The sequence below is a fragment of the Aythya marila genome (genome assembly GCF_965140915.1).
Source record: "Aythya marila genome assembly, chromosome: 3".
NCBI classification, from domain to species: Eukaryota; Metazoa; Chordata; class Aves; order Anseriformes; family Anatidae; genus Aythya; species Aythya marila.
Window position 1 is genome coordinate 69181217 of NC_139044.1, and position 15131 is coordinate 69196347.

Here is a 15131-nt window from a genome sequence, read left to right on the forward strand (position 1 = left end):
TTTTGATGTGAGATTCTAATTATTATAGTCTTGACAGTTAACCTTTCAATAAGCTCAGGTTCTTTCCATGTGCATTTGCTTATGACCATCCATATACTCTGACAATGCCTTCTCAAATACTGTTTCAATGGCAATTTAAATTACTAGCAAGGTGAACGGAGTCTTAAAAAAAAAAAAAACGCAAAACCACACAAACTAGTGACATTCAAATTCTCGTAAAAATATTAAAATTTTATAATAACTTTTGAGCATACAATTATGTCAAGGAAACAGTAAAGGCATTCAAACAAACAAATGGATATAGAACTTAAATAATATTTACAAATTCTAATCTGCAAGTTGACTATAAAGTCACAAATACTTTAAATACTTAGTAGAATATAGTGTAAATTCTAATATAAATTAGATAGTAATTTCATCTGATATCCTTTCCAGTTGTAAGTCTAATCTTTACATATTATATACATTAAAATGCTAAAAAGTTATAAAACTTTATTTGTTGCTATGCAAAGAAATGGAAAATACATCAGATCTGTCTTACTGTACAATATCCAAATTGAACTTTCTATAGTGTTCTCTGAAAAAATAAATGGCACTTTCACATGCAACAAGGCAAAAAGTACACGTCTGTCCATTACCAGTATGCCATCTGAATGTAAAATAAACTATGACACAAATGTCATTCAACCATCTAGTTGAAAATCAAAAATAAGACTGTAGAAAGAGATTCTGACAAACTTCCTGATTCAGACTGAAGTAATAATGAAAAGCATGTAAACTGATTTCCATACAGTCCTGACATTTAAATAAATGAAAATACAGAATACTGAGAAATGTAAGTTCTTTGACAGTATCAAAGTTACTTTGACAACATATAATGGAAAGAAAAACCTGATGATCCTGTGTGAATTCTGAAAACCAGCCCTGCCAATGGGCTGCAGCACCTAAGCTGCTTTTCTATTGACAGTTTCCAAAATTACTTCTGCCACTTTGAATTGCACATCAGTAGACAGATGAGTTTCCTGGACTTCATTATGCCATTGTGTAACCATAGCTTCCACAGTGTAATGCCACAAGAAGCCTGTCCTTTAGGATTTCTTTACTTGGGTATTCAGGTAACTTGAGCATATTGATGCTGAAAAGAAAAAAAAAAAAAAAAGAAAACATCACAGGAAGAAACTCAACAGTAGTTTTCTGATTGAGAATCCTGAAGATGTCACATTTATGGAACAAAAAGCAAACAAATAAAATCAGTGTTCCATTACAACCCCATAAAGTATTCATGCATATTGCAGAAAAGTAAGTTTTTTTCATTCTAATAAAATTTAATACAATAATTTAACTTGGATATTCCCTTATTGATCCCACTCGTTGTGGTTAAGCAAATGAGCAAAACAATGCAACTACCTCTAAGTAAAAACCCAACATTTTGTTGGCTAGAGAATACTCCATAAACTGTCTAGAGTTTTTTGAGCTTTTTAATAAAAGCGTTCAAACAGATTGTATTTTTGACTGACAATTATTTGAAAAAACGCCTTATGTCAGAGTATTTTAATAAGACCTAGTTAACATACCATGTGCTTGATGTTGGTAAAAGATTTGCAGTATACGGCACAGCAGCAATTGTAAAATTTTGCAATCCACTTCCACCCATTATATGGGCAAAGCCACCATGAGGCACCCTGGAACTGAGAATACTCACAGAAGTTAGATCATTGTAAGGACATCTAAAACATAACATAACAAAATAAAACATATTTGACCCTGCACATACTTTTTTACTGTTACATGTGACCAGCTTTCATACAGGTTCTCCATGTCTCACCAGAATCAAAATTTTCACTGTCTAAATACTTTTAATTACAATATCGAATAATGCATTTATTTATGTTAGACATCAAATTCTTTGAAGGTTAAGAGAACCCTGTCTGCAAAGAGAACTCATTCCTTTGACCAGTTTTTAGAACAGAACGTCATCTCAGTTTACTACAGTAATTTTACCTTATTAATTTATTTACATTTACAGTTTAAGAAATAACTGCATTATCAAAAATTTTGTTCTCCAGTTACTACCTGTGGGACAACTGACTATAGTGTTTTGATGCATCTTTTCATATAGGTTTTCAGTTTACTAATAAAACCAACATATCAGTTAAATCCTCATCTAGGGACATTCTATAGCAAAGCCACACACACACACACAAAATCACTAACACATTCAGGAATGCATTCTCACTTAATCATATTATTCAGATTTTTTTTGCTTTTATCAATGTATTATTCAAGGATTATTTTAAATATAAATAGATAATAGACCTGCAATCTTCAGCATCCCTCACAAATTCTAAACAGAGAGGAATAGAGTAAAATTTAGATATAACATCAATGGAAATTAGTATATGTTACAACGTCATACCTGTTGTTACTACAGCCCTCATAAGTAGGAAAAAAGACAGGCAAGAAACTATTAGAAGAAGGACTAAAGAAGTTGAATGTGAGCCAATAATGCATTCTTGCAAAGAACAGCTTCCTTGGTTGCATCAGGAAGAACACTGGCATGAGGTGAAGGGAGGTAATCCTTCCTGACTCCAAACTGACTCCAAACTCTCCAGTAGAAGAGAGACAAGGGCACACTGCAGCAAGATGAGCACAGGGCCACAAAGGGATTAGAGCACCTGACATGAGGAGATAGAGCTGGGACTGTTTAACCTGGAGAGTGGAAGACTCAGGGAAATGCGATCAATACTTTTAAATGCCTGAAGGGGAAAATGAGTAAGATGGAGCCCAAGTTTTCTCAGTAATGCCCAGTGAGAAGACAGGAGACAATGGGCTCAAAATGAAGCCCAGGAAAATCCATTTAAACTTGAGATTTTTTTTTATTTTTTTTTTCCTGCAAGGGCAGTTAGACACTGGATTAAGTTGCCCAGAGAAGTCATGGGGTCATCATCCTTGGAGACTGGACAAGACCACGAGCACACAGCTTTAGCTGACCCTGCTTTGAGCATGGGGTTGGATTAGGCAGTCCCCACAGGTCCCCCTCCAACCTTGTCTATTTTATGATCCTGTATCTAGCAAAGAAATCGATAAAACAAAATAAACCTTCCAGCAAATATTAAAAAGCTGTTAGCATTCCAGATTTCAGATACTTACATTAAAGATTATGAAAAAACAAAATGACTGCAAAAAGCAGGAGCAAGGGAAAATCAGAATGAAGTAATGCTTCCACTCACAGTAAAATTACTTGATAAAAATGCAGCAGAGCAAAGGTTGCTATTGCCAGATGTTAAGGAGCTATGACAGAGGTCGCAACAATACTTTTTAAATATACCTGTAAGAGCTAGCTATAGTGTCCAAGAAAAAGCTATACCACCTGTCTTAATGACAGCATTATTCAGCAGGCAGTTCTAGCACTGGTGTATAACTCAACCATCAAGAAGCGAAGTACTGATTATTTGCAGCATACTATTTCTGACACACAAATGTGATTATGTTCACAGCCACAGTTCAAAACAGTTGTAAAGATTTTACAATGGTACCCTCTTTTATATGATGTTTTTGGCTTGCATTTCTACTACAGTGCTGCCTCCCCTGCAGTGATCTTTTGTTCTGTGAGCCAGGAGAATTCTACATTCAAATAAGCAATAAAATACAGACTTCACTCTGTTGAATATTTCCTATTCAGCCCACTATTAACTAACATTTTTACAATTTAACTTATTAGAATGCTTTTCATACAATAGGTTAAAATCATACAGAATGGTCGTGGATTTCAAAGCTTGAAAGTAACAGATGGCTGCAGCATGAGTACAAGGCTCTGAGTATGAGGTTTTATTTCAAAACAAAACACTGCCAATAACAGAAAGAGGGCCTTTCAAATATGTGTAAATAAGATCACGAGATCCTACCTTTCACTCTACATGTACATACAGCCTTGAGCAAGAGCAACAATACGATTTCATAGCTTTGGAAACTTCAATGATATAAAAACATTTAAACTTGCATCTGAATCTTGTCTACCTATTTTTCCATAGGCTATATTTAGGCTTTCAGAGTGCTAAGACCTCCAAACACATAGCATCTGCTACTCAAACTTTACATGCGATATGGAAAGTGTGCTGTTAAAAAAAGATGTCTCAGAATTAGTATTACTGCTGAACGCAATGCTGTATGCTCTGAACTACTAAAGTAAGACTTTATTACATGGAAGAAAAAAATCTTTAGGACTGGGAGAAGATGAAAGGTAACACTTGAGAAATATTTAGAAATGTCAGAGAAACACTGAAGACATTGCCATAAATGTAATTAATGTTATTCGACTCACTAAATTAATTTTATAGCCTTTAATTGGAAGGAAAGAATAGTACTACTTCATAAAAAAAAAAAATCAATTAACTGGATATGTAGAAGAGACTAAAGGAAAAAATAATGAAAAATTTGAATGCAGACTACCAAGCAGCACACACAGAATCTTAAAAGAAATTCCTCATTAAATAAATATGGAGCATTCAGCTAGAAAAAGATTCAAGTTTGAAATCAGGTATACTTTTAGTGTAAAGTTTGACTTGAAATACCAGCCTGTACTAGACAAACTGGAATTTTAGCTCACAGACAACTCAGCATCTAGATCTTCCATGCCCAGAAACTAGGACTTTCTAAGGCATTGCTGGATTTATGTGCAAAAATGCTAGATGCACACCACTATTAGAGGTAATTTCTGAAATCTAAATGTTTGCGGGGAAATATCTGTTGTGTTTACCTCACTGGAGAAAAAACACAACAGGTTCTTGCTAGGTGATAGAAAAAAAAAATAATAGCAATTTGTTTCTAAATTCCAACGCAGAGTTCTTAAAAAAAAAAAAAAAAATGTATTTCCTACTAACAAGAAATCCTACTAACAAAGTTGGCACGTGATTTGTGAGCAAAATAATACATGTTTGAGCACTATTCAATCAGACCACGTAACTGTTTACTTGATAGAAAGCATCCCTGAGAATCCAGATTATCCCAAATGCCATGCACATAGTGAATGTCACATCAACATCATTTAGAATGTTTTAAGCAGAATTTGAAAAATGACTTTGTATCTTAAGTATCCTTATTTGCTATCTAGATTTAGAAATGGATTAGTCCATTAAAAGATGGAAGACCAGCAGCTGACACGCAACAGATGTGCAATCAGAGTTACAGACTCGTTTCTGTAGAGGACAGACAGAAAAAGATGGATGTGCACAGAATTAGCTTTTTTAATTGTCTGCGATCCCTAAAAACAATGAAATTTGTAATAAATCAAGTGAAACTAACAGAATTTGAAGACTGTGCCATTTGATGATACATCCATGACTGTGAAATTCCTTCCTATAAAAGACAAGGTTTGATGATCTAAATTTGCATTTTACCACCGCTTAATCACAAAACCTATAAACAAAGGAAAGGTCAACTGCTCCACTGATCCCAGAGTAAGAAAGAAACACCAAATTAAGAAGACGGCATGATCTCTATCCGCTACCAGGAAAAAAGGAGAAAAAAAAAAAAAAAAAAAGGACTACAAAACCTAGACAGCCCATGTGTGTCACTCTGCAAAGTACCTATATACAGATATCTGGCAACTCACCCAGCTCAAAGTGGCATTTACTGCTCAACCTGTCCCATCCCTGCCCTGCACTGCCACCAAACCATAAAGGAAATTGAAGTGGCTTTCCCTGAAGACCGGCTTGAATTTAGGGCAGAAATACTACATAAGACAAATGGTCTTGCATAAGGTTACACTTTCATTTGATCTTGACATACTGCACTAACGTTAAATCCAAATGAGCTTTAGTAGAAGGATATTCTATTTACACTGACTAAAATGATACCCGGTTATATCTCATGTATTAAAGCCTTTATTGATTCCACCTTACAGTGGAAGGTGGCCCTGCCCACAGCAGGAGGGTTAGAACTAGGTGACCTTTCAAGTTCCTTCCAAACCAAACGATGATTCCTGGAGGAGCTAAGAGCCACATAAATATGCAATAGAAAGAAGAATATAAAGTGCAGTTAAATTCACTACTTCCTTGTTTAAAAACTGCCTGAAACAGCAACTTGTTTCTACGTAGGTGGTTTGTATGGCAGTCTGAAGTCTGTTAACTTATTTCAGAGTATCTAGCACATTTGTTATTACACTAGAGTTTCTCACCTGCCAGTAACAAACTGCAATAGTAATACTCTCTCTTCCTGAGTTAGTTCTTCCACAACATCCCAGAACCACTAAATGAAATAAGAAAAAAAAAAAATGTTAGTTTTCATTTTTTACTACTTACAGTACTTGAAAGGATAATGGTAAAACAATAAGTTTGTGTTTGTATCTTAAATTATGGATATTTTCAGACCAAATTCATACATAACCAAATCATTTAATATACAAGAAGTCATTTAATATAGAAATATAGTATAAAAAAGCTCCACAAATTTTAGTCAGTCAGCTTCCATGAAAAGACAGAAAATGACAACAAAAAAAAACTTTTTGTGGATTAAATTGCAATAATCTATATTATTAAAAAAAAAAAAGAATTTTACCTGAATAACTTGGTCTCCTCTCTCATAGCCGCTGGTGTATTCTGTATTTTTTAACCAATCATTCACATCAATTTCTGGCATGCCAGACAACAAAAGCTCCTTCAGAAAAAGCACATAGCTTTTGATTAGTGCTGACTAACCATTAATTTCAAGTGTCTATGCTATTTTAAAAAGTTATTGCTTTAAAAAAAATGCTGTGCATTTTCTGTTTAGTTTCAACCTTACAGTCTTGGATTATTATTACCATGACTAACTTTTAATACAAAAAAAAAACAAAAAAAAAACCAACTTGAATTCGGATAATGTTACACGATCCATCCAATTTAAACACAGAGTATCAAAGGGTAGAAATTATGATGAAGGAACTTAGAAAAAAAAATATCTGACTTTTAGCATGACTAGAGACAAAACTTGAGATATCTTAGTTACAAAAGATCAAACTACTCCAAAAACTTATTTCAATTTGATTCTCAAACTCAAAAGTGTGTCTCAAAGACAGTAGACAGCATCTCCTGACTTTTAAAGATTTTTTTTTTTTAAAGAAATGCCAGAAAGATGGCTATTCTAAATAAGTAGGATAAGCAGGAATACTCAGATTGAAAACCCCATTGATTGATGCACAAAGAAAGACTGAAATGAAAGATACACGATTAATATTTTGTGGGTACTGAGCTTTACTTCCACATCATTACATTACTGATGAAGGGTGCTGAACAAAGTACAGGCGTATCTGCTTACCAGTTCATATTCATCAAACAGCTGAATCAAAGACGGTGGAATGAACATATGGAAACCTTGTAAAAAGGCATTTATCTGAGGTTGAATGGCTCTTGTCATTCTAAGTTCAGTGACAAGCTGGACATACTCAGCCTGTAATTAAGAAAATGACATTAAGACATACAACAGCAAAAATACATCATGCTCACGCATACACAAATACGCATAAATGCAGTCCTCCATACATCACAAATATTATCTACTGTAAGGTGTTAAGAGTCCCCCTATGAACTTTCCACCCACTGAAGCCACCTGAGATAATTCAGAAGACCCTTCAGAATCCAGAGCCCTTTCTGCTATTTCCCTTCCTTCCTTCCACCAAGACAATTCCCAAAAAGCAGGGTTCAGAGGCCAGCCAAAACAGACCTGGATCAAGCCCAAGGAAATGAATAGAACTTGGTTTGTCGTGCCTGCATCTAATACAGCCACCACTGGCATTTGTTGTTGCACAGTTAAGCCAACTGAACTCAGAAAAAAAGTAAAATTCCAAAGCAACATTTGTGAGCCAAAAGGGCTTGCTTGCGTTCCCACTGTCTCTGGAAGCCTAACTGAATATACTAACTACCCCTGCAAATTTTGTTGTAATAAACCCTTCACCACCACACCCCCCCCCCCTTTTTTTTTTTTTTGTAAGGTCTTAAAAGTCTTCTCAGTTTTTAAAAAAGGGGAAAAAACAAAAGCATTTATACGGTAAACATGCAAAAAGACAATAAAATAGTTTGCACGCTTGAGAGATTTGGGTACTCTGTCCCCTTTAAAGGACTCCAGTTTGAAAAGGAATCCACTAGGGCTCGGCTGTTGAAAACACAAAAGCCTAGGAGGCAGTTAAAGGAAGGCTTTTAGAAAAAGACAGACTTAAAAGTGCCTGCATTAAAGCTGTACAAACACATCTCATTTAACTTGACAGAACTTTGCAAGTCTAATAAAGTTTCTTTACTCCAGAAAAGAAAATTTGTCCTCAAATAGAAATCTATTCCTGGATTATTTGAAGTATACAGTTTCAAAGTAATGCTTTTACTTCCTAATTGTGATTTCTAATAATGGAATCATAAAATATACCTCCCAATTAAACCATCTTAACCATCATCATGCTTCAAGACAACAACCTTACAAAAACACCACGTGGATTTTTAAATTAAAAAAAAACTTTGATTAACGTTTGGGCTTTGAACCTGCACAAAAGCCCAGGTAAGTATTCTTTCTCTCCTCCCTTTCTGAATAAAAAAACAAACAAAAAAAGGCAGCAGCAAAGACAGCTCCTTACATTCCCAAAGTATACAGGGGTTAGTCAACTGCCTCACGGTTGGAAGATATTTTTAAATGCATTAATAACATTTTATTAGAGTGAGAGGACAATTAATTTATGAAGACATACCTAAGCATGTCTTCAACTGCCAAGCTGTTCCCAAATATCTAGTTTCACTCTAGCAATCTCCCTGGGTTGCTTTTAGTACCTCCCTTTTCTAACGAATTAGATGAGCAGCCAAAGGAGATTAACTGCACTAGACCAAAGTCAGCCTCTGCATCTACATTTTATAGCTCTGGGAAGAAATAAGAAACATTAGCTAGGATTAAAAGCAGTGTTAACAATGGTCTTCAATGATCAGATCAGAAATATTTGTTTTTAAGTCTCTGTTACTTATGTTAGGCTATTGAGAAAGCAGGGTTGTAGGGAGAAAATTTCACAATCTTATTTTGAAAAATCCATTAGAAAAAATTATTACATACCTAAGTACCTATTTTCTGCATTACAAATATATTTACATTAAACACTTGCATTATGAAAAACGGTTGCTATGCTTTAGGTATAACAAGAAATCTTTAAACAGCCTGGTACAGCAGCGCGTATTGACTATCAGAACTGGTGCATGCTGCGAGACCTTTACTATAAAATTTACGTAATGTATGATAGAAAAAAAAATGGTCAATTTGTTTTTCCCTCTGTTCACTTCATTTGCATTTTATTCCCTCTTAGAAGCCTTAGGAACACATTAAAAAAACAAATACCTCCAGAATTTCATGCACAGTCCTCCACAGTGCATAAAAGGTACAACTCATTCTGCATTCAGCAAGATGCACATCACAAATCTGACAAAAACGTCTAGCTTGGGTAAGGGCTCGTTTTGTACTTTCCTTTGAGGTGAAGCAAGCAAAGATCACACCTCCCTGATTTCACAACCCCAAACACTGGGGTGAGGCTATGATCAATGTCCATTATGATGTTCAGGTTTAGGGGGCAGCCATATTCTAACACTGTTTGAAAAAGTTGTGTTTTTTTTTTTTTTTTTTTTTTATTGCCTAACAGCACAGCCAGGTCACAGACACACAAGTCCCGAAGCCATATGACTGTGGAGTTTTGGACTACTTTTAAAAACAACATATGGTCATACTTTGTCTCTCTCTCATTTTTCCTAAAAAGTAAGTCGAAAGCTGCAGGAACATATACAGCAAAGAACAAAGAAAAACATATAGCAAGGTACTCGAAAAAGCAAGACTTCTGTTTGAGGTCTCCCCATTATCATGATAAAAGGCAGTTGAACCACTGCTATAATGGATACTTCATCTGGAACTACACAGACAGTCCAATTGTAAGATTGGAACATTTACATTGCACAAACCCACAAGCATTCACCTATTAGACAGTTGATGTAAAAAGAGAAAATTTGTTCGCTCAAAGAAAACAGCTTCTTACAAACAGCTGTTATTACCACTTCTCAATGGGGCTGGTGGCTTTTTTTTTTTTTTTTTTTTTTTTTTGCTTTTCAGTAAGAGGGAAATGGATTGTTTGGATGGTTTCTGTTGCTTTGGGTTTGTTTGTTTTTTTATCGGCTTTTTTATTTGTTGCTGTTTTTTAATTTATTTTTAAGGAATAAAGATTTGTTCAATTTCCTTTAAAAATATGCTGTCTTCAAACAGGTAATCTGCTGGTGTGCATACACACCAAGTTCTTTTAGGAGCTATATTTCCTTCTCCCAGAGGTATTGCGAATACAATGAGTTTTAAACAGAAGTCTTTTATTCCTCAAGTAAAGGCAGAAGAAAAAGATATCTGTTGCAGAAAAGAGAGATGCATAAATCAGAGGATACTCTTTTCTGTTTAGCCTACTAGAGCTGCACGTTAGAGAAATCCAAAAAAAATTTCCCAACAGCACTAAAACCCACTAAAACACAGATCTACAATTTTCAACAACTCAGTTCGTTGTGTCAAAATCAGCAGTATAGAGACAGTGTCATTCTTACAGATGTTTGTTGACTTTACATTTTGCAGCCTGCAAATTCAAAACTCAATGAATATTAACAGTTTAAGAGCCACCCTAACAGCTAGCTGTTTTTTTTACCACCCTTCAAATAAAAGCTACACAAACTCTAGTCCCCTCCTGTCACCCCAGAGGAAGGCTGATGAGCTAGCATGGGTGCATCTGTTCTACACAGTGTTGCCCAGGCAGAAGTTAAGGGAACAATGTGAGCTAAAGATGTCTGAGGATATCCTCGCGTAGGCAAACTTCTAATTTCATGCTAACTGATAGCTGCCAACTGGTTTTCAAATGGTTGTTACGAAACCACAATTTATTTCAAGTACATCTGTTTTATATACTGAAATTAAGACCAGAAACAAAAATCAACATCTTTGCTTTCTCTGATAGGTAATAAAGAAATTAATCATCCACTCCCTTCACAATTAGACTTGTTTTATCATCTTTACTCTTTCATGAATGATTATATTGCAGGAGACAGTGCAGAATCAGGCTAATAACATGTATTTCAGTTATTGCGATGGCACTCTGCCTTAATGAAAATGAGGATTAAGAACACAAGAAGCCAGTGCCAATTGCGCCAAAAGAAACTAAAATTTCGTTAGAACAAATGCTGACACCAAGTGGTCATGTACCATTACGACAGCTGTCCATGCTAGCGATGAAGCTGCAGGAATACTGCATACACAAAGCAAGTTAGACTAGATCCACACTTAAGAAAACCAACACACAAAACAGACAAGGAACAGAAGAATCAACGATACAAAAAAAATACAGGTTTATGCATGACACTGCTTTGGTTACTCAAAAATACCTAGTTACGAGCTGCAGATTTCAATTAGAATAATGTCCATCTTCATTTTCTACATGAGTCAAAATCTGGCTGTGTTTTCCCATTTTTGTTTTTGAGTTAAAGCTGCAGAGAATTCAAGGGCTTTCCAAGCTGTTGCTATTGAACTATATTAAAAAAAATAAGTAGATATATACTACTGATACAGATACATTCCGAGAAAATTGCAAATGGCTGAAAAGCTTCCTGCAGCTTTTTACTCTGCCAGTTATTCTGTATATTACTGCACTGCAATCTAGGGCCATAGACTGCCCTAGCAGGCAGGATGCTTTGCGATGTTACCTGTGGTTTTATTTTTTTAAAGCAATTGTTATAGTTTTACTCTCCTGCTATTTACCCATATCTGAATTTTTTGAAATAAACACTTTATTTTCCTTCTGAGAGTTCTGACAGAAAGAAGAATATCAAAGCTGAACACTTAATGGAGATTACTACTTCGATAACACATTAAGCTAGAAAAAGGGGGCTAAAACATGTTGGCAACTTTTTTTATGTACTTCCTTCAAAAGTGGTGTATCATTTATGTTTCCAGTTATTCAGAAAGTCATCCAATTATTTTTCTTATACTGTCAGCTTCTGACTAAACCTGTATACTCACCTTGTTTTCCTGTGTAACAAGTATACTTGCACCCCCTGGCTTTAACGGCACTTCTTCCATTGCTCCAAACACATCAGTTTCAACAGAGAAGGTCAGCTCTAAACCCAGATCACTGATATCATTATCTAAAATCCACTGCAAGTTCTTCGCATACTCTGGATCAATAGATGCTACATCCTGATAATTTACAGGTATACCTAGAAAAAAAAAAAAAAGACAAATCCTCCAAATAAATAGGATAAAGTGAAAGGTATTCTAACTTAATTTATGGTAGAAGATTGCCCTCTAGAGAGGAACCAGAATAATGCAGTATTAGAAAAAGGGAAAAGGGATTCACCATTAACTGTAAGAGACCTGTACTTACTACATTTTAAAAGCATTAAAGTTTCCTCTGTATGTTTTTCTTTCCAGTGAAGCAAATGGCATACCATTCAGGCAACAACAGTTTGCACAATTTTACATAACTAATGGACATCAGTAGAAACATCTAACCATACAGAACATACAAGGTTAAATACATTACCCTAAATAAACTCAAGTTTTCTATGCGACTTCTAGAAACTCAAACATAATGTTTTGCTATACATTATCTTTTCCTCCCAGAAAAGGATCTGGAAAAAAAGACAATCTTTCTGTACTTTGAAAATTCTTTCACCCTTCAGCTTTCTTTTTAATCCTTTGCTATGAGATCTACTATTCAGTTGAGGAAAAAAAATATTTACAGAAATTTCACGTTTTCAAGCTGAATTTGCAAGTCAGTGAGAAGCAAATAAATAAATTTTATTTTTTCGATTATAAAAAAATAAATAAATTCAGAGCTGCTAGAAGTTTGGTTTCCAACCAAGTATGGAAACTGCCTATTTATATGCCCTTCACAAACACAGCACTCAAGAACAAATTTGAGCAAACATGTCCAGAACAAGTTGCCTAAGTTTGCACCGAAGAACTGCCTCTTCACTACACAAGAAAGCAAATCCAAATGCCTTTATGAAGGCAGATAGTTTAGATAACTATCAAGATAGATAAATACTTGGAAAGAGGTTAGGGGGTGCAGGTATTAGTAGGTAAAGAGAAAAGCAAATTACTGGGAAGTACTCCCTCTGCTTCACCACCTTCCATCCATTTGTGAAGCGTTACACAAATGTTCTATCAGTAGAGGTGTTCACATGCTATGGGCAGCAGAAGCAGCACCCACAACAATTACACATAAGTCAAAGGTTAACAGCTGGTGCAAACATGTAAATGCAAAAACCATGTTACAGGATTTCACTGGAAGTTCTAACTTGTGCTGAAATGTTGCACACAAGAACTGTAAGGCATTGTTTTTTTCTGATAAAAGTTTGCAGCACTCCAGTTTAAGAGATGGGCAGATAATTTACTAATGGATTTTCACTGTTATCTCTCAAAAAAAAAAAAAGTTTAATAGCTGTCTAGTAGCTTCTAAATGGCTGTCTAGTAGTTTCTAAAGGACTTTCACTTTTCCCTATTATTAAGCATATGTGCATTTCACATATGAAATGTGAAAATAGTATCATCTCTGGGGAACATAAGCAAACCATAGGTAACAAAACAGACTGAAAAGCAGGAATCAGACTCCTTTAGACAAAAAAAAAAAAAAAAAACTAAGTACAGTGTCAAGAGGAAACTACACTCGTAGTCAGCAAGTTGTGATACCAAAGCACTAAGCTCCCTCAACTGCTTGACAGATATTTTACCAATCAATAAAGACTCAAGTCAGACAGCTATAAAGAAGCTCCATCAGTTTCATCAGGACAAGATTCTAGTCCCCCTGAGATACATGCATTAAGCATTCAAGGATTTATAAGGTCCCTAACTCAAAGTCCACTGACCCAGAAAATAATTTTCACTTTTGCTCATAATACTTCACAGGGTATTTCTTAATATACTTGATTCTACCAGGAGATAGCACGGTTAGGAATTTACCAGTTAGGTTCCTATGTGTCTTCATAGGCTGGATATGGAAGTTTCTCTTCCAAAAAGGAAATGGAGCTCTCTCCTTAGAGAAACAACAAAGTAACTGGATAACAACACTAGTGAAACTATCTTCTCTTCCCATTTAAGTAGGGAGCATATAGACACAGAACAGGAAACCTAAGAGGCCTTAATAATTTCTGCCTATATTTCTGCCTTAGTTCTAGATCTGTAGTAGAGTGCAATCCTTATAAGCAAAAGAAGCTAGAAAGTAATGTTTAAGTTCTCAAACAGAAATCGCACCAACGACATATGTAAAGTTATAAACCACATTAGCTGGGTTATCACTGAAGCTGGAGATCTCTCCTTGCCTACAAGCTATTGTGGAAAGATCTCATCAGGGTGAAAAAAGGTGCTAAGTCTCAAAAAGCAGGCCACATTTGTTCATGTAGGTTTCAGCTTCTACTTACAGCAATTCCACTTCACACCTTCTCTAGACACAGAGAGAGAAGAGTTCCTTTGAAAGTTCATAGTACTCCTTGGGTAGAGGTCTTACCACACAACAAGTGGATTCAGTGCTATCATCAGGAAAAGCAAGTAAAAATCAAGGATCTCAGTGTATGGTAAGAAACCAAAGGAAGGAAACTGGTCTCAGGCTTCAAGAGGAGATCTAATATTTGGTTACTCAGGGCCTCACAGATAGCTGAAGGGAACCTCTACTATGTCTGAAACCTGGTAACTTATATTTGGCATGAGCAACAGTAAGTATAATCCATAGCTGAGCCTGAACCAAAAAATAAAGAAAACAAACTGAATGTACACAAACCTCTGGAGAATTCCAGGATGTCTGCTCAACAGAACAGCAAGGCCTTATTAAGAGGGACTTATTAACAGAGAGAGATCTTATTAACAGAGACTAATCACTAATGTTTGGTTTGGAATGGTGATATGCTCTGTTAGAAGACACACTCTCTTTCCTCTCAGCTGCCAACTGCTGATTTACATATTGTGCTGATTTCTCACTTCAGCAAAAATATCATTCTGCGACGTGAGTAAGAAGCAAAAGAACATATCTGGTAACCGGAGGTGACAGCCTTAAATTTCAGAAGTGGCAGACATCTTTAAATGGGGAAAATAAGAATAGGTTGTTTTAGCAAAATGAAAAA

At 35.4% G+C, this 15131-nt stretch overlaps 1 protein-coding gene across 5 annotated transcripts in view; it reads right to left on the reverse strand.

Moving 5' to 3' along the window:
- Positions 1-223: 223 nt before the first annotated feature.
- HACE1 (HECT domain and ankyrin repeat containing E3 ubiquitin protein ligase 1) overlaps positions 224-15131 on the reverse strand; it is a 48951-nt gene continuing 34043 nt past the window's right edge. For 3 of the 5 annotated variants that reach the window (XM_082756111.1, XM_082756110.1, XM_082756114.1), the window contains 6 exons: positions 12034-12230; positions 7294-7425; positions 6556-6654; positions 6176-6246; positions 1575-1688; positions 224-1135 (listed from right to left, as the gene is read on the reverse strand). In XM_082756111.1, coding sequence (XP_082612237.1) covers positions 1033-1135; positions 1575-1688; positions 6176-6246; positions 6556-6654; positions 7294-7425; positions 12034-12230 — 716 coding nt within the window. In that variant the 3' untranslated portion in view covers positions 224-1032. Of the gene's footprint in view, positions 1136-1574; positions 1689-2310; positions 2345-4516; positions 5356-6175; positions 6247-6555; positions 6655-7293; positions 7426-12033; positions 12231-15131 lie in introns of those variants that run through there. The other 2 variants (XM_082756113.1, XM_082756112.1) reach the window with 2 other exon arrangements.